This window comes from Heloderma suspectum, chromosome 10 (assembly GCF_057233095.1).
Source record: "Heloderma suspectum isolate Gila_16-S chromosome 10, 16-S_ref, whole genome shotgun sequence".
Taxonomy (NCBI): domain Eukaryota; kingdom Metazoa; phylum Chordata; class Lepidosauria; order Squamata; family Helodermatidae; genus Heloderma; species Heloderma suspectum.
Genome location: NC_139467.1, coordinates 24,340,796 through 24,365,275, shown reverse-complemented (window position 1 = coordinate 24,365,275; position 24,480 = coordinate 24,340,796). Strand labels below are relative to the sequence as shown.

The 24,480-nt window shown below is 47.8% G+C and overlaps 1 protein-coding gene across 1 annotated transcript in view; it reads left to right on the top strand.

The window, feature by feature from the left end:
- HIVEP3 (HIVEP zinc finger 3) overlaps window positions 1-24,480 on the top strand; it is a 386,475-nt gene that overhangs the window by 293,818 nt on the left and 68,177 nt on the right. The window contains exons 6-7 of the mRNA XM_084815566.1: window positions 4,563-10,214; window positions 13,857-14,002. Of these exons, the coding sequence (XP_084671692.1) occupies window positions 5,160-10,214; window positions 13,857-14,002 (5,201 nt within the window). The 5' untranslated portion in view covers window positions 4,563-5,159. The remainder of the gene's footprint in view (window positions 1-4,562; window positions 10,215-13,856; window positions 14,003-24,480) is intronic.

Sequence of the window (24,480 nt, the reverse complement as noted above, 5' to 3'; positions counted from 1 at the left end):
GTTGATCCGTGGTCTGTTCTTACCGTTGCTACTTGGTGGTTATATAGATTCCTCAGGAGGCAGACAAGGTGACTTGGTATCCCCATACCACCAAGACCTTGCCACCATTTTTATGATCCACACAGTCAAAGCCTTTAGAATAGTCAATAAAACAGAAATAGATGTTTTTCTGAAACTCCCTGGCTTTCTCCATTATCCAGCGGATATTGGCAATTTGGTCTCTAGTTCCTCTGCCTTTTCTAAACCCAGCTTGTACATCTGGCAATTCCCGTTCCATGAATTGCTGGAGTCTACCTTGCAAGATCTTGAGCATTACCTTACTGGCATGTGAAATAAGTGCCACTGTTTGGTAGTTTGAACATTCTTTGGTGCTTCCCTTTTTTGGTATGGGGATATAAGTTGATTTTTTCCAATCTGTTGGGCATTCTTGTGTTTTCCAAATTTGCTGGCATATGGCATGCATCACCTTGACAGCATCATCTTGCAAGATTTTAAACAGTTCATCTGGGATACCGTCATCTCCTGCTGCCTTGTTATTAGCAATGCTTCTTAAGGCCCATTCAACCTCACTGTTCAGGATGTCTGGCTCTAGCTCACTGACCACACCATCAAATCTATCCCCGATATTATTATCCTTCCTATACAGATCTTCCGTATATTCTTGCCACCTTTTCTTGATCTCTTCTGCTTCTGTTAGGTCCTTGCCATCTTTGTTTTTGATCATACCCATTTTTGCCTGGAATTTACCTCCAATGTTTCTAATTTTCTGGAAGAGGCCTCTTGTCCTTCCTCTTCTATTATCTTCTTCCGCTTCCACGCATTGCTTGTTTAAAAATAATTCCTTATCTCTTCTGGCTAACCTCTGGAATTTTGCATTTAGTTGGGCATATTTCCCCCGATCACTGTTGCCTTTTACTTTCCTTCTTTCTTGGGCTGCTTCCAGTGTCTCAGCAGACAGCCATCTTGCCTTCTTGGTTTTCTTTTTCTTTGGGACGTTTTTTGTTGCCGCCTCCTGAACAATGTTGCGAACTTCTGTCCATAGTTCTTCCGGGACCCTATCTTCTAAATCTAGTCCCTTAAATCTATTCTTCACCTCCACTGCATATTCATGAGGAATATTAGTGAGCTCATATCTAACTGCTCTGTGGGTCTTCCCTATTCTCTTCAGTCTGATTCTAAATTGTGCAATCAGAAGTTTGTGATCTGAACTACAATCAGCTCCAGGTCTTGTTTTTACCGATTGCATAGATGTCCGCCACCATTGGCTACAAAGGATGTAGTCAATCTGATTTCGGTGTCGACTATCTGGTGAAGTCCATGTATAAAGTCGTCTCTTAGGTTGTTGGAAGAGAGTGTTTGTTATGGAGCGGTATATAAATATTGTAAGTAAGTAAATAAATAAATATCAAGAGAAAGCTTTTAAGGTAATCATTTCATTGGGTCTACTCTAAGCAGGACTTCAGTATTACTCTACCCTCTGCTTCAGAAGCACGTGCTCTCTACCACTAAGCTACAGTCCCTCTTCACTTGCTTAAACTTGGGTCTGTCCCTCTGCCTCTGTAGCTACCGCAGTCAACTGCTGCCACTCAGAGTAAACAATACTGATCAAGATCAGCCTTACCTGACCTGGTGCTCTCCAGATGTGTTGGCCTACAAACCCCATGGGAGGTGTAGTTCAATGCATCTGGAGGTCATCAGGTTGAAGAAGGCTGAGCTAGGTGAGAGGTGCAGAACCCTGGCCTACAGGCCAAATTGACCCTCTGGGATAACCCAGAAGGCCCTACCCCAGCAGTACCCCTTTCCCCTGACCACCAGTGGTTTGGTGATTTCCTGGCTTTTGTGCAGCTTTGCCCCCTTCTAAAAAGGGTGGGGAGAAAGGCTGCCTATTCACTACCGGGCCAGGTTTAAGGTATTAGTACTAGTGTATAAACCCTAAACAACTTGGGACCAGGAGACCCAAGAGAGCGCCTTCTTCTCCACCAAACCACCCAGTCACTGAGGTCATTGGAGGGCTCGCTCCTAGTGGTTCCACACAGACCTATGGCCCAGCTGGAGTCCACCAGGAAAAGAGCCTTCAGTGTGGTGGCCCCCTTTGTGTGGAACTCCCTGCCTTTGGAGGTCAGGCAGGTGCCAGGGTTGTGTTGTTTTGGGCACCTCCTGAAGACATTGCTATTTCAAGAGGCCTTCCTTGAATGAACAGCCACGGTTTATTAAGTTCAGAATCTGTTCTTTTAAAATGTTTTCATTGTTTTAATTATGGGGTTTTATTCTTTTATCTTGTTCACTGCTCTAAAATTTTTGATGTGGAGCAGTATATAAATATTGTAAATGAATAAAAATAAATAAAATGTTGAAAAAGGCTTAGTTACTGGCAACAAGAGCTGTAAGCTACAAATATGCTGATGTGTTTGGTGTTCTGGGCCCCACCCCTTGTACCATTGACGATGCCCCTTTTGCCTTAGGCCCCACCCAGAGAGCTTCTCAGGAATAGAATTTCAGCCCTTGGGCTGAAAGAGGTTCAGCACCCTGATCTAGATGGACCAGTGGCCCTATTTGGTATAAGGCAGCTTCATATGTTCAACCTGCATTTTATTAAGAATTAAATATAAACATATTTAAACCTAACACGTTAAAGACAAACACTTCCCATACCGCCCCATTGTGATGATGTTTGCTCAGAAGTAAGTCCTACTGAATATGCAAACGGGCCTCTGGAAGTCTGACTTCATAAGACCAACTATGAAATCAGATTCTGTATTTGTGCCTTGCCTATTCTTGATCATTTCCCTTGTTACTTCCTTTTCATGCAAGCCCCAGAGAACGTCTCCTTGCTCCTTTGTTGGATAAAGTTTCTCATGTTAATCAGAAAACTTAAATGATAAATGCAAGTGTCCAACTGATAAAGTCTCAGTTTGCAGCAGCTGCAGGAGAAGGAAAAAAAAAGCAAAGAAAAAAAGAGAGTTAATTTCATTAAATCAAATGCAGTATGTTGTTATGGTGACCATTTACAGACTGGGGTCATCCTGGCTATGTTTTTTTTCTGGATTACATCTACTGCTGCATTATGTGTTGGGGTTTTTTTCTTCTTTTAATGTAAAAACAAAAGCTAAGCTGCAAGAAACCAAGTTCAATGCAGCCAAGAAGCCAGATCGTATGTATACTTACACAGAAGCAAGTTTCACTGCCTCCAGCGGGGCAGATTCCATGGTTAAGCATCTGCAGGATTGGAATTAAGGCTATCCTGTATGTGACATTAATTAGACTTAAGGCCAGACCTACATCTTGTGTTGTATCATTACGATCCCGTCATGATAACACTATATCCCTCTTGTGCATTTATACCTTGTAGGACACACAGTGACATTCATTGCAGTATTTTGGATAATGTGGAATAAGAAGCAGGAAATAGCACTATGATAGTGGTATACAGAATGTGTCATGTGCCCCAGCAGTTAGCAGTGCACTTCAATACCACTACAAAGCAGTAGTGTAGATCTAGACTGAGGCTATCGTAGATGTGACAGTAATTGGAATTAAGGCTATTCTTAATGTGACTTTTAAAAAATGTGAATATTTCCGGGGAAGTCTGAGCAGCATCGGAACTGCATGGGATGGAGAGGGAAAAGTTTAAACCTTCCCCCACCGTGTTTCTGCTGAAAATCATTGTGCACGCAAACGCACGCACACTATTTGCATTGGGAGGGATGTCTCCATTGGCAGCAATGGAGAGTCCTCCCCACCCCAGTACAAAAAAACAGCTTCAAAGAGGTGATTTTCATGAGGACCACGGTGGTGGAGGTAAAGTGTTCAACTCTCCTTCCCCATCCCTGTGGTCCTGATCCTGCTCAGACATCCCTGTGGCTGCTTTTTACTTTTTTTTTTTAATGAACATTAGTTGCATTCACACAATTCATGTCACATTTAGTTTGGCCCTAACGGACCCTCTCCTGACTTGGGAGTGCAGTGATTGGATCTCTCTATGTTCCCTTTTAAAGTTTCAGATCAACTGAGGGGAGAGGGGTTGGCGCATGCCTGGTGAAGGGGTTGTTTAAGCCTTTCCCCTCTTCACTGTCTCCTCCATTGAAAGACATAAACATCCTTGCCCAAAGCTGCTGGGTGGGAAAATAGGCACAATAACAGTACCTGACTCACTCTTTTTTCCCCCTCTCCATCAAGGCTACTAGCAGCTTAGCAGAGGAGAGATTTCATGCAAGGAACAGCAAGGGAGGGGTAGATTGGATGCCCCCTCGTGCCAGGGCTACTGGCCTGACCCAATCTCCCCATCCCATTCTTCAGGGTTGCTTTTTAAGCTCCATGGAAACAAGTTGGAAGATTTGATCATGGATCTTCGGTGCCATCTGTAATTTAGACCTTCGTTTGAAGTTCAGATGCACATCTCATGATGCACACAGATAAAGCATGTGGATTGGATTCCCTGCCCCCCCCTGCACCCCCCCTCCTTTTGCAGGAATAAAAGTGTCTGAATATTGAATTGCTTAAAATATGATGACTTCAAACTGCAGTAATTGTGTGTATTCTTTCACCGACTGATGTCATTTCAGAAATGTGAGCAGTCAATTTTTCAAGGTCTCTGAATGCCGAAGTGGAAGAACGGAAAAACAAAGACAGAATCGCACACACGTGTGCTCACACAATCCCACTGGGTGCTGTGTTGTTGTTTTTACAAGCTGAGGAGGAAGTTGGTTACAAGAGGAGCATGGGAGTCTCCAGTTTACAAAGTTTTGCATGAGAGAAGAACAAGAGACACTTTGCGGGTTGCTTCTCATCTTTGAAATCTTGCCACCATCCATGGTGCGAAAATGGCCCGGTTTAAAGCCTCAACAAAATTCACAAGGAAAATATTTGGACTAAAAGTTTTGGACAGTTTTCCTGCTTTGAAGTAGTTTGTCATGCTTTCCCAGTGTGAACTCTGTTAACCTTCAACCCTTCTTTTTGTTCCTCCCCCCCACCCACAATCAAATAGCAGCTAGTGACACTTTGAAATCTTGAATCTACAGCCATTCTTTGGCAGCTCCGGCTTCATAGCAAATGCAGGCAAAGCTGGGGGCTGCAGAGAAGACCTTCCTTCATTGTAAATGAAGTGTGCCGACACCTTCCCCAGATAGAATTCTCAATACTGCGCTCCCCTTTCTAAGGTCATGGATCCTGAACAAAGTCAGAAGAGCACAAAGAAGGGTGAGGAAGGTCCGAGGAAGAGGCTTGTGAAAGGCGAGGCTTTCCAAGGCAGTGTTTCATCTGCAGCTACGTATCCGAGTAGCTCCACAAAGGACGTTGGATCGCAGCAGCATTTTTCAAGGGAGGAGGCCCAAGAGAAGACGGGACAAACGCAACCCAAGCATTCTGCTTTTGAACACCCATCCCACCTCACCCAACTTCAGCAGCTCCCTCTGTCACCAGCATACATGCCTCCCCGGAAGCAGGAACACGTCCTTGAGGGGCCCACTTGGCAGCTAGTTGATCCACCACGAGCAGTTCCCTCTAGTTCATTTCCATCCTCTGGGCCTCATGCCAGTCACAGCCAGATCATACCTTCCCACTCCGCCATCGTTCCCGAAGAGGACATGCCCTCTGTTCAAAAGGTCTACATCCCTCGCACTTCACAGGTTTCCCTAAAACCCTCTGAAGAAGGGCACAAGAAAGAAAAGAAACCCCAGAAACCAGGCAAATACATTTGCCAGTACTGTAGCCGGCCCTGTGCCAAGCCAAGTGTCCTCCAGAAACACATCCGGTCTCACACGGGGGAGAGGCCCTATCCATGTATTCCATGTGGCTTTTCTTTTAAAACCAAGAGCAATCTGTATAAACACCGGAAATCTCACGCTCACCGAATCAAGGCTGGGCTGTCTTCGGGGACTAGCACAGAGTCGTATCCTTCCAGCTTGGAAATGGAGAAGATGGTTGGAGAGGAATTTGAAGAGCCTACTGAAGGAGAAAGCACGGATTCCGAAGAGGAGACGAGGACCACGCCTGGCCATTTGGCAGAACTGTCACCCAGGCAAAAGCAAACGATGCTGCATGGGGCAGGAAGTCAAGGCTCTAGTCAGGAGAGCTGCTCTTTTTCCCATTCTAGCATGTCCCAGTCTCTTGATGACAGCAGCCAGTTTGTGGAGCCAACTTTGGAGCATCCGCAAAGTCATAAACCGGAAGAAACGCATACCATCAAACAGAAGCTTGCTCTCCGGCTAAGTGAAAGAAAGAAGGTGATCGAGGAGCAGGCTTTTCTTAGCCCTGGCAGTAAAGGCAGCACAGAATCAGGCTATTTCTCAAGGTCAGAGAGCGCTGAACAGCAAATCAGCCCACCAAACACCAATGCAAAATCTTACGCAGAAATTATTTTTGGGAAATGCGGGAGGATTGGCCAACGGACTACCATGTTAGCTGCAGCCACCACCCAGGAATTTCCACAGGTGTCGGCTGAAGAAAAACCTAGCACGGTCCCTTTGTCTGTGCCTAGAACGCAGGTTATTGAACATATCACCAAGTTGATTACAATTAACGAAGCTGTTGTGGATACCAGTGAAATAGATAGTGTTAAGCCAAGGAGGAGTTCTTTGTCTCGACGGAGCAGTATCGAATCTCCGAAGTCTGGTGCATACAGAGAACCCTTTCAGTTAGACATCAAACCTGGTTCCGGCAGCCAGCTTGATTCCTCAAAGTCGTTGACATCCCACATAGAAAAAATGAAGCCTGAACAATCATTGCTATCACTCCAGCAATCCCACAGTGCCACAGAGACAGTGCCTCTCCTACGAAGCCACTCTATGCCTTCCGCTGCATGCACTATGAGTTCCCCGCATACCTTTAGAGGTAGTTATTCTTTTGATGACCACATTGCAGAGTCGGAGGTCTTAAGCCGCAGTCAGGTGTCTTCCCACCCACGAATGCTAAAACGGCAGCCCGCCATTGAGCTACCATTGGGAATGGAGTATAGTTCGGAGGAGGTCAGCACAGCAAGCAAAGAAAGCAAACCTCCTGAGGAACAAGAGACCAAGGAGAGTGAGCTTACCAAAAAATCGAGGAAGGGCACAAAAGCCAAAGGCTTTATGTACGAGTGTAACATTTGTGGTGCTCGGTATAAGAAAAGGGATAATTACGAAGCCCACAAAAAGTATTATTGTTCAGAACTCCAGATCTCCAAGCCTCATTCTTCCAGTTCTCATACCATATCAGAAGCTGAGAAAGGTTTTATGGAATCTGAACCATGGTCACAGATGATGCATTATAAGCTGGGAACTAGTTTAGAGCTTACTCCACTGAGGAAGAGGCGTAAAGAGAAGAGTCTTGGGGATGATGAGGATCCTCCAGCTTTTGAGATGACTGAAACATCCTCTAGTGCTGGCCGAGCTGCTCAGTTTAGTGGCTTGAAATCCACGGATGTGGCCTTGAACCTAATTCCTGAGTCCATTAAGCCACCAGCAGATCCCAGTCAGTCTATGCCACGTTCTGATGTTAGTGTAAGTTTTCACTCCAGGACTATGAAACCATCTTTTAGTACAGAAAGCAAGGAGAGGAGAACAACCTCAAAGGAGATCTCTGTCATCCAACACACAAGCTTGTTTGAGAAGTCTGATTCCACAGAACAGCTGAGTGGTTTAGAAGGAGAGGAAAAGCTGCTGCCATATACATCTCAACCAGCAGCCCAGCATGGCCGGCCACCTCATTCCCTGCAGCCAAAGCTTGTGCGTCAACCCAACATCCAAGTCCCTGAGATTTTGGTCACCGAAGAGCCTGACAGGCCAGAAATGGAGCCCGAACCTCCGCCAAAAGAGCCAGAAAAGACAGAAGAATTTCAGTGGCCACAGAGGAGCCAGTCTCTCTCACAACTTCCTGCAGAGAAACTGCCACCCAAAAAGAAGAGGCTACGGCTAGCAGAAATAGCTCACTCTTCTGGAGAGTCCAGTTTTGAGTCAGTCAGAAGCCCAAGCCAGGAAAGCAGCATCTCCCATGCTTCCAGCCACTCAGCCTCATTTGAGCGAGAGGAAGCTGCTTCCCAGCCCTCTGAATCCCACACAAAACCTCTTGGCATCGGCCCACATATGTTAACAGTGCCAAGCCACCACCACCATCACCACCATTCCCGAGAAATGCGGAGATCTGCCTCCGAGCAAACACCCAATGTCTCCCACTCCTCTCCCATGTCGGAGACCCGCAGCAAATCGTTTGACTTCGGGAGCTTATCGTCTTCTCCTGCTTCCACATCCCACCCTCCAATGACGTTGGCACCACCGCCGCCACCACCACCACCACCACCACCACCAGAGAGGAGGAAGTGTTTTCTGGTCCGACAGGCATCTCTCACCAGGCATCCGGAGCATGAACCAGACCCCGGCCCCAAAGGAGGGACAGAGACAGAAGAATCGCTGCAGCCTTCCAGCAAATCTCCTGCCGCAAGCTTGCCCCATCAGCAGCCGCCTTCCTCCTCTTCCTCCTCTTCTTCTTCTCACAGAGGCTACCCAGCTGACAAAGCTCAGCCAAAAGACTGCTCTGAGCCCACCTACCCCCATCCCTACAGTGAAGCTCTCCAGGTTTTCCAGCATCCTGCACCACGGCTGACACTTCACGAGAAGCAGTACATGACCCCACAGATCTCTCTCTTGCCGTTCCAGCACCTTTTGCCACAGCCAGGACAGTCAGTAGAGCTGTTCTCCACCCAGGCCATGGCGGACATTTTCTCTGCTCAATATTCCATTCCGCAGATACCTCATTCCATCTTTCAGAGCTCAGCTCTTCCTCTGCAGGATGCTTTGCTGCACCCAGGCCAACTTCATATTGCCCCTCCGCTGATGTCTCACCCAGCTGATGTGGCACTCAGGCAGAGCCCACCTCTTTTTCCTGTACACTACCCAGGCTCCCCCCCGCTTTCTTCTGCCTTTTTTCTGCCCCTTCAGTCCCAGCTCGCTCTCCAGTTGCCAAGTGAGATTGGTGCCCATTTGCCCCAACTCAAATCCAGCCTCTCTCCACCAGCAGGAAGTCCCAGCTTCTCCCCATCCATAGACTATGGCTCAGAGAGCCGATTGCATATTTTGACCCGACCAAGCAGTCCCTCTGCATCTGTCTCCATCTCTCAGTTGGTGGTGCCCGCATGCTCAGAGCCTGTGGTGTCCCTTGTCGTCCCAGTCCGCATTCAGACTAATATGCCATCCTATGGGAGCGCGATGTATACCACTCTCTCTCAAATCCTGGTCACTCAGTCCCACTCCAGCGCCTCTTCCATCATCCTGCCAAAATTGGATGATTATCAGGCCAAGGGTACCTTCGTCTGCACAGCTAATGTTCATGGCGTCGGTCTCGAATTGGCACAGATGATCACCGATGAGCAGAAGTCCTTGTTCCAGACTCCATATCTGAGACTGCCATTATCACTGTCGGAAAAGAAAAGTTACATTCCCTTGGGCTCTGCCTCCGAAAGCATCTTGGGTCTCGAAGGGAGCCCATCTACAGTTGGAGGAAGCAAGCGGATGCTGTCTCCGGCTGGGAGCTTGGAGCTCACTATGGAAACTCAGCAGCAAAAAAGAGTGAAGGAAGAAGAATTCTCTGAAACAGAGGAGAAGTTGGAAATAGCGACAACACCGAGTGCCACAGTGGAAGGGAAGAAGTACAACCAAAGGAAAGCCAAGGCAGAAAGGCCCCCTGACATATCGCCTGAACGGTTGGAGCCGCAAGAAGCTCTGGGTACACTACGGCCTGCCTTGCCACAGTCCGAGGCCTCGAGCTTTGAGGGGCAAGAGGAATATAAACAGCTGGCAGGCAAGCAGCTGCAAAACAAGGATTCTCCGCAGATGGTAAAGAAGGAAGATTCCAAAGATCCAGTCGAACCCCCTGCGGCAAACCCTCCGGGCTCAGCAGCTTCCTCGGAGGCTGCTCAAAGTTCAAAGAAGTCGCGAGATGGTAGAGACATTAAGAAGGTACTTCAGTTCCCCAGTCTCCATACAACTACTAATGTCAGTTGGTGCTATTTAAATTACATAAAGCCAAATCACATCCAGCAAGTTGACCGAAGGTCCTCGGTGTACGCCAGTTGGTGCGTTAGTTTGTATAATCCCAACCTCCCTGGTATATCCACTAAAGCAGCCCTCTCACTCCTGCGCTCCAAGCAAAAGGTGAGCAAAGAAACCTACACCATGGCTACTGCTCCACGTCCAGAGGCAGGGAGGCTTGTTCCCTCAAGTTCCAGGAATCCCAAAATGTCTGAGGTAAGGAAATTTGATTTTCCTTTTGCCCTTGCCCCTTGTGGGTAAGAATTTGACACAGGTGCTGTCGTGCTTCTAAGGAGTGGTTTGTACAAGCATCTTCCTTCTTCTCACCTAAAGGACTCTCTGGAGAAGGGCTTAGGGACCTCTTGCTGTCGTTGAACTCCAACTCCCATCTGCCTCAGCCAGCATGGCCAATGGGCAGGGATGATAGGAGATGTGGTTCAACAGCATCTAGAGGGCCACAGGCCCTGCTGCAGAGCACCAGCTCTGTTGCTTAAAACAAACCAGTTTTGAGATATTTTAAAAGAAATCATACATAAGCCTACTGAGTTGGCAATAGCCAGTTGCTCTGATGCATTTTACATGCATTTATTTATTTGCAAAATGTATAAACTGCTCTATATCAGTTTATAATAGGTGGGGGGGATCAAAATTCAAAAGAATAAAAAAGTTATATAAAGTTAAAACTGTGGCTAGTCATTCAGGAATAGCTTGTTTAAATAAAAATGTCTTTAGCAGTTTTCCCGCAGAACAGTGCAAAAGCAGCACAAGACTCCCATTTGCTTTACCATGTGGATGGAAATTTCCATGCAAACCATCACATGGGGTACTTTTAAAAGCCTTGTTGTTTACTAAATACAAGTAAAATTAAGATGCTGTAGGGCATCGAGAACTTTTCCAATGCAAACTGAAAAATATTCTAATGCAAATTACCCTATGCAAATTTCCCAAATTTGCGTAGGGAAGTGTTCTAGAAAATTTTCCAGTTTAAAATTTTTCCAGAAAACCACATTGCTAGCAATCAGTAGGAAAGGGGAAGACATCTTTCCATTTTTATCACGCAGTACAAAACTGGAGGTTGGCGAGGATGAGGAAGGTGTTTCGTTAGCTCACAGCTTGGTAATGTCATCACAGATTTCCATGGCATTAACATTCTTTTGAGGTAGCGTTATGGAGTCCAGATCCAAGACTGCATGCTGGTTAGCTGGGCCTCACGCAGCACAAATCAGTCTGGTGTAAACAGAATACAGTTTACAGAGTCACGCTAGAAATCATAGCGTTGTACAGCTGCCCTGGAGAAAAGCTGTTTGAGTTTAAGCTGGAGACAATGTGAAGTGTTTACCGGTGAGATGAAAGGAAGGCCAAATGCTGGGAGCCACTTGGGGGGCAGTCAAAGAGGGGTACTTTATTGGCACAGTATTTGGGGTGATCGTCTGCAGGACTGGTTAACTTGAAAGCACGCTAAAAAAATATCACTACAGGAAAAAAAGGTTTAGATGAATTCCAGATTGTTTCGGGGAACAGTTCCAAAGATTTAACCAACTTCATACATGACTTAGAGAGCAATCCTATGTCCCTTAGACAGCATCTGGGAGAGGTAGGATTTTTTGGTTTCCCAGCTCTGAGCTCGTAGACAGTGCTACGAGCTCGGAGCTGGGAAACCGTGCTCCCCGCCCCCTCCCCCTTGTAGCCAGGGTGGAGAGAACCGTGATGGCTGCTCCCCCATGCCTGTCCGTGCTCATAACACGGAACATGGACAGGGTGAAAAGTGGGCGTTCCTGGGGCAGGAGAGGGGAGGAGACTGCAGAAGCTGTTTTAGAACGGTCTCCAGCCCCGTTCCCAACCCCTCCCCAAAGCCACACTTCAAAGCCTGGAATCGGGCATCTAAGGCAAACTTGAGGGCAGCCAGAGCACGGAAGGAATCGTCTCCTCTGTATTTCAGCTGCCCTGCCTTGGATAGGCAGCCACCTCCGACTTTGAAAGAAGTTGGAGGTGACCAGCTATCTCAACAGGATTGCACCCTTACTTGCTTTCTATGTCCTGTAGAGACCATTAGGTATAAACAGGCCCGGTTCGCAACATCGCAGCTGGGGAAATAAGCCAAGGTGGCTTAGTTCCCCTGTCATGCATGCCAATTGTGTACTAGGGAGGATTAGCATAATCGACAGTGCAGCTTGTCATGTTGACTTGGGTTGCACAACACGCTAACCCACGCTCAGTGAATGTGTGTGGGTTGTTGTTGAACTATGGGTTGTTTCTTGAACCCTATGTTGACATGTTGTCTGAACCCAGGACATTTCCCACAGTATGGCTTGTTAACCATGCAGTGTGGCTTATTTTTCTCCTATGAGCCACCTTGAGAAGCCATGGTTTGTTGTTGGGTTGTTCAGGGTGGTTAACAAGCCACGCTGCATGGTTAACAAGCCACCCTGCAGAAAATGTCTTGGGTTCAGACAACACGCTAACCCACAGTTCAACAAGCAACCCACGGTTCAATAACAACCCACACTCAACGTCTGTGTGTGGGTTGGTGTGTTGTGTGAACAGCTCTGTTGTGTGAACCCAACCAGGGTGGCTTGTTGCCATGAGTAACAAGCCACCCAGGACCCATTGGCTGTTTTAGGGTTCTTGTTGGGTTTGCACAACACGACAAGCCTAATCCTCCTGGTGTGTGACTGGCATGTGCAGGGAACTAGTTCTGTCTGTCTGACAAAAGTTATTCCTAGGCTCTAATTTACCTATTTATCCATTCCCCACACCCCTTTTCCCTGTCACTGACTGGTCACAAGGCAGAAAAACTGGCACCCACTCTTCTGTCTAGATACCCTGGTATACACCCTAGCTTCCTTCACTGCAAAACACAAATGTTTGTCCTGCCCAACTTGTAATGGGTGTGTGTGTGTGTGTGTGTCCCCTGTCCCACCCTTGCAGGTGTGTTGGTTTTATCTGAACAAAGCAGATGCCATGCCTCTGGACAGGAGTTGGGTTTAAAGGACTAGTGCATGTGTATGAATGAGTGATGTGTGTGTTTGTGTGCATGAGTGATATGTATGCATATGTGTGCATGAGTGAGTGGTGTGTATGCGTGTGGGGTATGTGTGTGTGAGTTATCACAGAATCATAGAATAGTAGGGTTGGAAGGGGCCTACAAGACCATTGAGTCCAACCCCCTGCTCAGTGCAGGAATCCACGTCAAAGAATCCCTGACAGATGGCTGTCCAGCCTCATCTTGAATGCCTCCAGTGTGGGAGAGCCCACCACCTCCCGAGGTCATTGGTTCCATTGTCATATTGCTCTAACAGTCAGGAATTTTTTCCTGATATTCAGCCGGAATCTGGCTTTTATGTGGATGTGTGTGCATGTATGTGTGTGTTTGCACAAACAGATGTGCAGCGTATATGTGCACACACGGACACACAAACATGCACACGTGTGAGCCCCCACCATCCTTAGGACCAAAAAGGTTGCACAACCCTAACTTATATAAATGCTTTCACAAAAACATAAGAAGAGTCCTGCTGGATCAGACCAAGGGTCCATCTAGTCCATTATTCTGCTCACACTGTGGCCAACCAGCTTTTGACTGGGAAACCCACAAGCAGGACACTAGTGCATCTGCACCTTCCTGCCCATGTTCCCCAGCAACTGGTGCACATAGGCATACAGCCTCTGATACTGGAAGTAGCGTTTCTCCATCAGGACTAGTAGCCACTGACAGCCTTCTCCTCCATGCCAAAGCAGCAAGTATCTGCCCGCTTTTTCTTTCTCTGGAAAACCCTTGTCCGAGGGTTCTGTGTTCATGAGCAGCCCTTTTGTTGAAGGATAACAATAAACCATTACTTTGATCTTTTGGTGAGGTAGGTTCATCTGCCTTCGCCCCTTCCCAGTGAAGGTCGGAAAGATGTAATGAGGACAGATAAAGAAGAGGATAAAAGAGGAAAAGTGGAAGATGATGTTCCCATTTCCAAAAGAGGGGAGCCAGCCAGGATCAAGATCTTTGAAGGAGGGTAAGTATTTGTTTTGCACCCCATCTTCCATAGTGGGAAAGCTTTTCTCTTAAAAGCATCTCATCAGTCAAAGATGCCACATTGATTCCCTATTGACTTCAGTCAGCCCTGGCCTTCCATTGTTTCCTTTTCTGAGTCTGCCCATCACTTTGAAGTTCCCTTGACCCCAGTGATCTGTATGCCAGCTGAGAAGCATTGAGTCTCAAGAGGGTTGAGTAGGAAAGGTGTTTATATCTTTCACTTGTTTGCCTATAGAAGGGGGAATCGTGTTGTGAAGTTGCATGTGCTATTAGCCAGCTATCTCGGGAGCCTTTGGTTTAGATCAAATTCTTTTAGGCGTCATAGTGGAAGTGAGGATGTTAGAGAGGTACATTGCATTTGTTCATATTTGTGCCTTAGTCCAGACTTTACAAGAGTAGAACATGGCTGACTGCACATGCAGACACCAAGCCGCTTGCACAGACTTACGCAAAAGCCTCCATGTCAGATTGCGCATGACCTTGCACATCTGTTCGCCACATTCCTGCACACATTCCTCCCCCTACCTCCATCACTAAGTTGGGCGGCCTTTGGGTGCATATGTACAGCCCAGTTGTTTCTCCACATGGGTTTGATTTTCTGGATTAGAGTGGCTTGTCCTTACTGCCCCAGATATAATTTTTAGCATCAGTTTTTGCCTGTTGCCATAGGCACATGATGCTTTGTGGTCATTCAATTTGAATTATTGAAGGCCTTTACCAGTGCTCAAATTATAGTGGAGGGGGGCGATATAGGGACCCTTAATAAAATCTGCAAGCCCATCCCTGATTCCCCTCAGTTTTAGCTATCCAAAGATCTACCTGTAGCCTTCAAAACAGTAGCTACGGGAGCTGACACAAAAGGTTAAAGAGACAGGCCTCCTGCATGCTATAATTTGAGCACAGGTTTCAGACTTGCCTTTTTAACAAGGTAGAAGAGTTTGTTTTGTTGTTGTTGAAGAAGAAATATGCAAGTTATCCAAATGTTGATTAAAAAAATAAGGTTGTTCTTGGGGGCATCATTGTGATATCTGAGGGATGCAGTCCTAGAGGGCGCTTGAAAGGGCTATCCCATAGGCAGCTGCTCAGCCTTCAGAAGAAGCCCCTGTGCAGCACCTGGGCTAAACCCCCTAAGGCAGCCTTTCCCAACCTGCTGCCCTCCAGATATTTTGGACTTGAGCTCCCATCCTCCTCAGCCAGCATGGCCAATGGTCTGGGGTTATGGGTGTTGTAGTCCAAAAGATTTGGAGTGCACCAGCTTTGAAAAAGCTGTCCTAATGAAAGTTCCTGCTCCAGCCAAGCCAGAGTTCAACCATACATCTGTGTGTGTGTGTGTGTGTGTGTTTGTCTGTTCCTATGTGTGTCAGGGCTGCAATATTTAATTGATAAAGGCTGCACTCCTCTCGGTCAGATATCTGGCAGATAGAAGGCTCCATCCTGAGCCCTACCTGCAAGAACCATGCAGGACAGGAGGAACAGTAGAGACATTTGCAATGATTTTTGCTAGATGGGCCTCCGAGCCTGCTGTGAGTTGTCAGGGATGGAACCTGAGAGGCCTTTGGATGTGATGGATCCTAGGCCTTCTCTGCAGTAGCCCCACACCTTTGCAACAAGCTGCCATCAGAAGTTTGCCATGCTCCGTCATGGCAGACCTTTAAGAAGGCCTTGAAAACATATTATTTTACTTTAGCCTACTTTTGATATGACTGCTATTGTTGCTGTTACTGCTGTTTACATGGTTGCTGGTTTTATTGTTGGCTTTTATTGTTTTATTATGTTTTTATCAATTTAAGTATTTTAACTGTTTTTACATATTTTATTGCTGTAAGCTGCCTTGGGAGAGCTTCTGCCCTGAAAGGAAGCCAAGAAATATTTTAGATAGATAGATAGATCGGCCTCTCCCCTCCCATTCCCATCCACTGGCACACCCCCTTCCTCCCTCTCCATCTTCTTTCCAAGGTCAGAGTTCTGACCTTGTGTGAGGTGTCACCACAGAGCTTTCCATGGTAGCTGGGGAGTAAGACAGGGAGATCCATAATTGGATCTCCAAAACTGGAGCTCTGTGTCCAGACTCAGAGGTGGAAATCTACAGCATCCTGTGGCACCCAGATGCTGTCTAGGGTCCATAAGATTGCTCTGGAAGTGTTTTCATCCCTAGATTGTAAAATTTGTGATTAATTAAAAAAAAGTACCCCTGATTAGCCAGGTACAAATAAAAAACAACTTTTAATACAGCATTTTTATAAACTGCAGTTGGCAAGAGGCCAACTTAGAAGAGGCCTCCCCCCTTCTCTGTCTTGCATGGGAGGGAATGCTTCTTCTAAGATGATGTCTGCCATAACACATGCGTGAATCTCCTAAAAACAAAGCCCACTTTTTTTGCTTCAGAATTAATGTTTTTTCATTGTTTAATACACTTTGATCTGACCTTTCTCTTCCATGATGGGACACAAAGTGGCATCCATTGGGTCCCCACGTACAGGTCTCCCTTCCAGGCACTGACTAGGTCTGTACCTGTTCAGGTTCAGCAAGACTTCTACCTGCATCACATGCCTTCGGGTCACAAATGTTATGCAAACAGAATCAATCAGTTAATTGACTCAGATTGCAATGCAGTACCCACTCATTTGGGTGCAAGCCGCATTAAAACTCATTGGGACATACTTCTGACATGGATAGGATTGCACTGCCACTGATTAAAACAATGGTTTTGCACCACATGCTTACCTAAATTCAGTGGTTGAGTGTGGGTTTTTGTTGAACCGTGGGTTGTTTGTTGAACCATGGGCTAGTGTGTTGTCTAAACCCAGGACATTTTCTTCAGGGTGGCTTGTTAACCATACAATGTGGCTTATTGAGAACCCATGGTTTGTTGTTGGGTTGTTTGGGGAGCTTAACAAGCCACCCTGCATGGTTAGCAAGCCACCCTGATGAAAATGTCCAGGATTCAGACATCACGCTAACCCACGGTTCAACAAACAACCCATGGTTCAACAATCACCCACGTTCAACAACTGAGTGTGGGTTAGTGTGCTGTGCGAACAGCCCCATAATGACCTGTTTTTCATGATCACCATGGATTATTTAAGCCATGGTGGGTTGCAACACCTGTGGGAACCACATAGCGAGTTCAAGCCCCCACCACAACTTCTCATGTCATCCAAACCCGGTGAGACTGGCTTGTTGGGGTGGTTAACAAACCACCCCGCAGCCCTACAACAGGCTGTGAATTCTGGGTGGTTTGTTAACCTCCCCAACAAGCCACCCTCACCAGGTTTGGATGACACAACAAGCCATGCCTGGTGAGGATAATTATGTAAATCAGACTGGCAAGCAACCAGCACATGCAGGTGGTTAACAAGCCACTTGCCTTTTTAACAAGGTAGAAGGGTTTGTTTTGTTGTTGTTGAGGAAGAAATCCACAAGTTATCCAAGTGTTGATAAAAAAAATTAAATAAGGCTGTTTGGGGAGGCATCGTTGTGATATCTGAGGTATGCTATCCTAGAGGATGCTTGAAATGACCATGCCTCAGGCAGCTGCTTCAGAAGAAGGCTGTCATGCGAACTGGCCCAACGTGATGTCATTCATTGTATTACAGCCCAAATAAATACACAGGTCCTGTATAGACTTTGTCCCAGGCCAGCACGTATGGGTGTCTGAACCCATGCTGCCCTGCCCACAGACACATGGGCTGGAGGGCAGCTTACACAGGGTATATAAATGGAGACTGGCTGATCCCTTTGTGACTCCTCCTACATGCCCGTTCCCCCAGTTCAGGAAGGTTCTGTACTGGAGCTTGGATTTCTAAGGGCAATGCTTTGGCAATAATTAGGGGTGTCACGACAACCCGACTGGGTCTGGGAGTCCAGTGGACTCCCCTGCATCCAGCCCCCCAGCCCCTGCTCACCGAGCTGTGGGGCACTTGCATGTGTTCTTGTCAAGAATGAAACAGATTATCTAGATCCATTTCAGTCAGGCTTCAGGTCTGGTTTTGGAATGGAAACTGCCTTAGTCGCCCTGTGGGATGACCTCTGCTGGGAGAGGGATAGGGGGAGCGTGACCCTGTTGATTCTCCTGGACCTCTCAGTGGCTTTCAATACCATTGACCATGGTATCCTTCTGGATAGGTTGTCTGGGTTGGGAGTTGGAGGCACTGCACTGCAGTCGTTCCACTCCTACTTGGATGGCCGATTCCAGAAGGTGGTGCTGGGGGATTATTGCTCTGTGCCATGGCAATTGTGCCATGGGGTTCCACAGGGCTCTGTTTTATCCCCCATGCTGTTTAACATCTACATGAAACCGCTGGGGGGGGTTATCCGGAGGTGTGGGCTGAGGTGGCATCAATATGCGGATGACACCCAGCTCTACCTCTCTTTTTCATCAAACCCAGGTGAGGCAGTGGCTGTTCTAAATCAGTGCCTGGGCACGGTAATGGACTGGATGAGGGCCAATAAACTGAAACTCAATCCAGACAAGATGGAGGTACTGTTAGTGGGTGGTTCATCTGCCCAGCTAGGTGATATTCAACCTGTTCTGGAGGGGGTTGCACTCCCCCTAAAGGATCACGTTCGTAGTTTGGGGCTGCTCTTGGATCCAGAACTGTCACTTGAGGCATAGGGGAACTCAATGGCATGGAGCACTTTTTATCAGCTTAGGCTGGTATACCAACTATGCCCTTATCTGGACAGAGATAGCCTAGCTACAGTTATCCATGCTCTGACAACTTCTCGTCTGGATTACTGCAATGCGTTATACGTGTGGGGCTGCCTTTGAAAATGGTTAGGAAACTTCAGCTGGTCCAAAATAGGGCAGCAAGTTTGTTAACAGGGACTGGCCAGTGAGCTCATATTATGCCAGTACTTTTTCAGCTGCACTGGCTGCGAGTCCATTTCCGGGCCTGATTCAAAGTGCTGGTATTAACATTTAAAGCCCTTAACGGCTTGGGGCCAGGTTACCTGAAGGATCACCTCCTCCCGTATGTGCCTGGCCAGACCTTAAGATCATCGTCAGCGGCCCTTCTCCGTGAGCCCCTGCCAAAGGAAGTGAGGCGGGTGGCTACTAGGAGGAGGGCTTTTTCTGCTGTGGCACCCCGGCTGTGGAATGAGCTCCCTAGTGAGGTTCACCTGGCACCTACATTGTATTCCTTCCAGCGCCAGGTGAAGACCTTTTTATTTTCCCAGGCATTTCAGCATTTTAGCTTTCTAGACTTTTAGCTTTGCTGTTTTAAATTTGTATTTTAAATTCCTGCACTGCTTCTAGGTTTTATTGTGGTTGTATTGTTATATTGTGGTTTTAATGTTCTATATATTTTAAATTGTTTTATTGTGTGCCGTTTGATTTTAATTTTTGTGAACCGCCCAGAGAGCTTTGGCTATTGGGCGGTATAGAAATGAAATAAATTAATAAAAATAAATAAATAAATAAAAATAAGTATCATGCAGTTTGGGAGCGCCCTGCAGCTAGGGATGTATGAATCACTTACCTGTTCTGGTCGGGACATCCGCTGGGGGGGGAGGCACTCCGTCCCTCCCCCTGGAATCCTCGACGGGGGGGGAGGCGCTCTGTCCCTCCCCCCAGGAATCCTCGATGGCCGGCTCCGCTCCGCGGGGATTCCGTGGAGCTGCCAGCCGGCTCTGCCAGCAGCCGGACATCCAGCCGCTGGCTAGCAGGGACGCAAATGGCAGCTGCCATAGCCGCCGCCGTTTGTGTCCCTGTATTCAGCCATGATAGGCTACGTAAAGACTTATGTAGCCTATCACATCTGGGTTAAAAAAAACAAACAAACCCGTATGCAAATGGCAGCGGCTATGGCCGCCACCATTTGCATTCCTTATTTTTGGCCATCTTAGTCTTATTTTTAATTTTATTTATTATTTAATTTATTAATCGCCCATCTGGCTGGTCACCCAGCCACTCTGGGCGATGTACAACATACAATAAATCAATAAAATTCTACAATAAAAACATTTTCTAAAATACCCTAACCCACCCCAAATGCCTGCCTGAAGAGCCACGTTTTTAATGCACGACAGAAGCTCATTAAAGAGGGGGCATGACGGAGTTCCCTAGGGAGGGAGTTCCACAGAGTGGGGGCCACTACAGAAAAGGCCCTCTCCCTCGTCCCCACCAGTCTAGCTGTCCTGGCTGATGGGACAGAGAGAAGGCCATCCGAGGCTGATCTTGTTAAGCGGCCTGACTGGTGCTGCTGGAGGCGCTCCTTAAGAACCATATAGGGTTTTAAAGGTCAAAACCAACACCTTGAATTTGGCCCGGAAAACAACTGGTAACCAGTGCAAGTCCTTCAGCACTGGAGTGATGTGATCTCGCCGGCGGCTGCCTTTAATCAGGCGAGCCGCTGCGTTCTGTACCAGCTGCAGCTTCCGAACCGTCTTCAAGGGTTACCCCACGTAGAGCGCATTACAGTAGTCTAAACGAGAGGAGACCAGGGCATGTACTACCGATGGGAGCAGATGGTCGGGAAGGAAGGGGCGCAGCCGCCGTATCAGATGGAGTTGATACAGCGCTGTCCGGCTCACAGCTGACACCTGAGCCTCCATGGACAGCTGGGAGTCCAAAATGACCCCCAGGCTGCGGACCTGGTCTTTCAAGGGTAGCCGTACCCCATTCAACACCAGGTCAACATCCCCTAGCCTCCTCTTGTCTCCCACCAAAAGTACCTCGGTCTTGTCAGGGTTCAGCTTTAGCCTATTCCTCCCCATCCAGCCACTCACCGTCTCCAGACATTTGGACAGGGATTCTATGGCCAACCTTGGTGAAGATTTGAATGAGAGGTAGAGCTGCGTGTCATCCGCATATTGATGACACTGCACCCCAAACCTCCTGATGATAGCCCCCAGCGGCTTCACATAGATGTTAAATAGCATCGGGGAGAGGATGGAACCCTGTGGCACCCCACAAGTGAGTGGCCACGGGTCCGAAACCTCCTCTCCCAGTGCTACCCTCTGGTACCTGCCGGAGAGGAAGGACTGGAACCACCGCAATACGGTGTCTCCATTGCCCAACCCCTCCAGGCGGTCCAGGAGGATACAGTGGTCAACAGTATCAAAAGCCGCTGAGAGGTCGAGGAGATCAAGGAAGGAGCATTCACCCCTATCCAGAGCCCTCCTCATATCATCTACCAAGGCGACCAAGGCCGTTTCTGTCCCATGCCCAAGCCTGAAGCCCGACTGAAATGGGTCTAGATAATCAGTTTCTTCCAAGTGTGCCTTCAACTGCACTGCCACCACCCGCTCAATCACCTTGCCCAAAAATGGCAGATTTGAGACTGGACGAAAGTTATTCAGAACTTGAGGATCCAAGGAGGGCTTCTTTAAGAGCAGTCTTATCACTGCCTCCTTGAGGGCTGATGGCATCACTCCCTCCTCAAGGGAGGCGTTCACCACCGCCCTGATCCCCTCACCCAGTCTACGTGTCTACGTAATAGACTACGTAAAATAGTGTATGTAAATATTTATGTAGACTAAGACGGTGAAAATAAGGGGGAATGCAAATAGCGTAGCGGGCTAAGGAACGCAAGTGGCAATGCAAATGACGAGAACGCAAATGAGGAACGCAAATGGAATGCAAATGGCGGCGGCTATAGCCATTGGCATACGCATTTTTTTTTTGTTTACCCAGACGTGATAGTCTACATAAGTCTTTACGTAGCCTATCACATCTATGTAAAAAACAAACAAACCAGAAGCGACCAGACTGCAAATGGCGGCGGTGGCAGCCGGTTGGAAGACCAGCCGCCGCCGCTGAAGCCGCCGCCGGAGCCACCGCTGTCTGGAACATCTGCTCCAGGTAAGTCTCGTCCCGGGGGGGATCCGCAGGGGGCGGGTGGTGGTGGCAGGCCGTTCTGCCATAGATTTCAGGGGGCTGAATGCACTGGCATTTGGCCTCACCGAGATTCGTGGCGGAATTCTCTGACATCCCTACCTGCAGCCGCCCACTCCTCACTGCAACCCACCATTTTTATGCCAGATGGCTCTGTAATTTTCATATATTTCATGTTGCACACAGTGGTGGCCATACAGGGCCATCTCTGCAACACGAGAGGTGTAAAGGGGCCCTTTATAGACAACATATATCTAAAAACAATGTTTAAACAAGCAAAAACAATCCAGGACCTAGTTAAAAACTCACTGTATGCTGCCTTATGCCTCAGAGAAGAGGCCAGCTTTAACATGGGAGTGAAAAGTTATCAGTGCTTGCGCTAGGCGGGCCTTGTTGGGGAGCTCATTCCATAGGGCACCACCGAGAAGGCCCTCCCCCTTGTTGCCACCCGCTGAACCTCCCTTGGAGGAGGCACCTGGAAGAGGGCCTTAGATGCCCAATGTAGTGTTGCCAAAGAGTTCAGAATAACCGCAAGATGTAAATCCTTTCACACCATAGCCCCTATGTTCAGTATGTGGCTGAACAAGACTAATATCCCAAACTGAGGAGTAGCCACAGCTCAGTGGCAGAGCCCCAGAGACCTTGGAGAGCCACTTCCAGTCTGATGGACAGATAGTCTGGCCTGGTAGAAGGCAGCAATGTTCAATCTCCAGCCCTGTTAAAATGAAAACACATGTATTATTGCAGCTGATTTTAGACTCATTGAGACCTTTACCTGAAGTTCTTGGCTGTGGATCAGACTGGGGCAGGTAACAGATTAATAGCTTCCTCCAAGGGAAGCTCAGAACATGGCCACGAGGGAGAGGGCCTTCCCAGTGGTAGCCCCTCATCAGTGGAACAAGCTCTCCGATGAGGTTCACCTGGTGCCAACATTATTATCTTTTCACCACCAGGTGAAGACCTCTCTCTTTTCCCAGGCATTTGGCGGCACATGATGAGTTTTAATCGGTCCTGGATGTGTCTTTAGTTATAACTGACAGTTCAAAGTTGTTTTTAGTTATATGTTGTTTGTGTATTTTGTCTGTGTATGTTTATGTAAGTTGCTTTTAAATTCTGTATATTGTATTTAATGTTTTACCTTCTGTAAACCGCCCAGAGAGCTTCAGCTATGGGGCAGTATAGAAATGTAAATAATAAGAATAATAACAACTATTATTCCTACTCCTACTCTAGGCATGGCGGAGAATTCCGCCATGGATCTCGGTGAGGTTGAATGCCAGCGCATTTGGCTCCCCAAAATCCATGGCGGAACGAAGCCCCCCCCCACAAAATGGGCCCAGAATGCAGCACCTACCTGCTGCCATCCACGCTGCATTGCGAATGGCGGCCACATCTGCAGCCGCCATTCGCTTCTTCCATATAGCCGTGATAGGCTACGTAAATACTTACGTAGCCTATCACAGCTACCGCAGGGACGCCATTTGCATCCCTGCGGAAGCCGTGATAGGCTATGTAAGTATTTGCATAGCCTATCATGGCAAAACTAAGGGAACGCAAATGGCGGCGGCTGTGGTGGCCACCATTTGCGTTCCCTTTTTTTTCTGCTGTGATAGGCTACGTAAATATTTACGTAGCCTATCACGGCGGGAAAAAAAGGGAACACAAATGGCGGCCACCGTAGCTGTCGCCATTTGCGTTCCCTTAGTTTTGCCGTGATAGGCTACATAAATATTTACATAGCCTATCACGGCTAAAGTGGGAACACAAATTCGTAGGGGACACCATTTGCGTCCCTGCTTTAGCCATGATAGGCTACGTAAATATTTACATAGCCTACCACGGAGAGGGGAAAGGATGAAAATGGCATCCTCTACACAGGATGCCATTTGCGTCCACACCAGCCCAGCAGCGGCTGGAGGCCCCGCTGCGGGTTGGCCTGGCTGGCGGCTCCGCAGCCTGGCCGCAGAGCGGAGCCAGCCGGGCAGGATTCCGGGGGGGAGGAATGGATTGCCTCCCCCCCCATCGAGGATTCCCGGGGGAGGAATGGATCACCTCCCCCCACCTGCGGAACCCGACGGAGCCAGGTAAGCGGGGTTTCGTACACCCCTATGACCTACTCCTACTCTTGGCCTCTCATTTTACATTTTAGGCAACTTGAATTTGGATCCTCTATACATAACTAAATATTTGCCTTTCTAATACAGGGGCTCACTACAAACATCCCATTAAACCACGGGTGTTGAACCTGTTCCCGCTCAAGGACTTGAATTCAGTTTGGGAGAAGGTCTTGAGGGCCACATGCTAGTGGTGGGCATGGCCAAAGGCAAAAGGGGTGGAGCTGAAGGCAAAAGGGGTGAACCCCAAACACCCCCAAATATTTTCACTTAAAGCTCTTCCTGTCAATAACTCGGCCTTAGGAGAGGCATTTGAATCTTTTGGAATGGAGGGAAAACATTACACAAAAGCCAGGAAACCTCCAAACAATCAGTGGTCAGGGGAAATGGGGGTGGGGCCTGGGCAAGGGTATGTGTCAGTCCTTGCCAGCTGACTGCAGCTGGCCGGCAAACAGCAGTAATAACTCACTGACTGATAAGCCAGGTCGTAAAGGCTAAGTAAAGAGG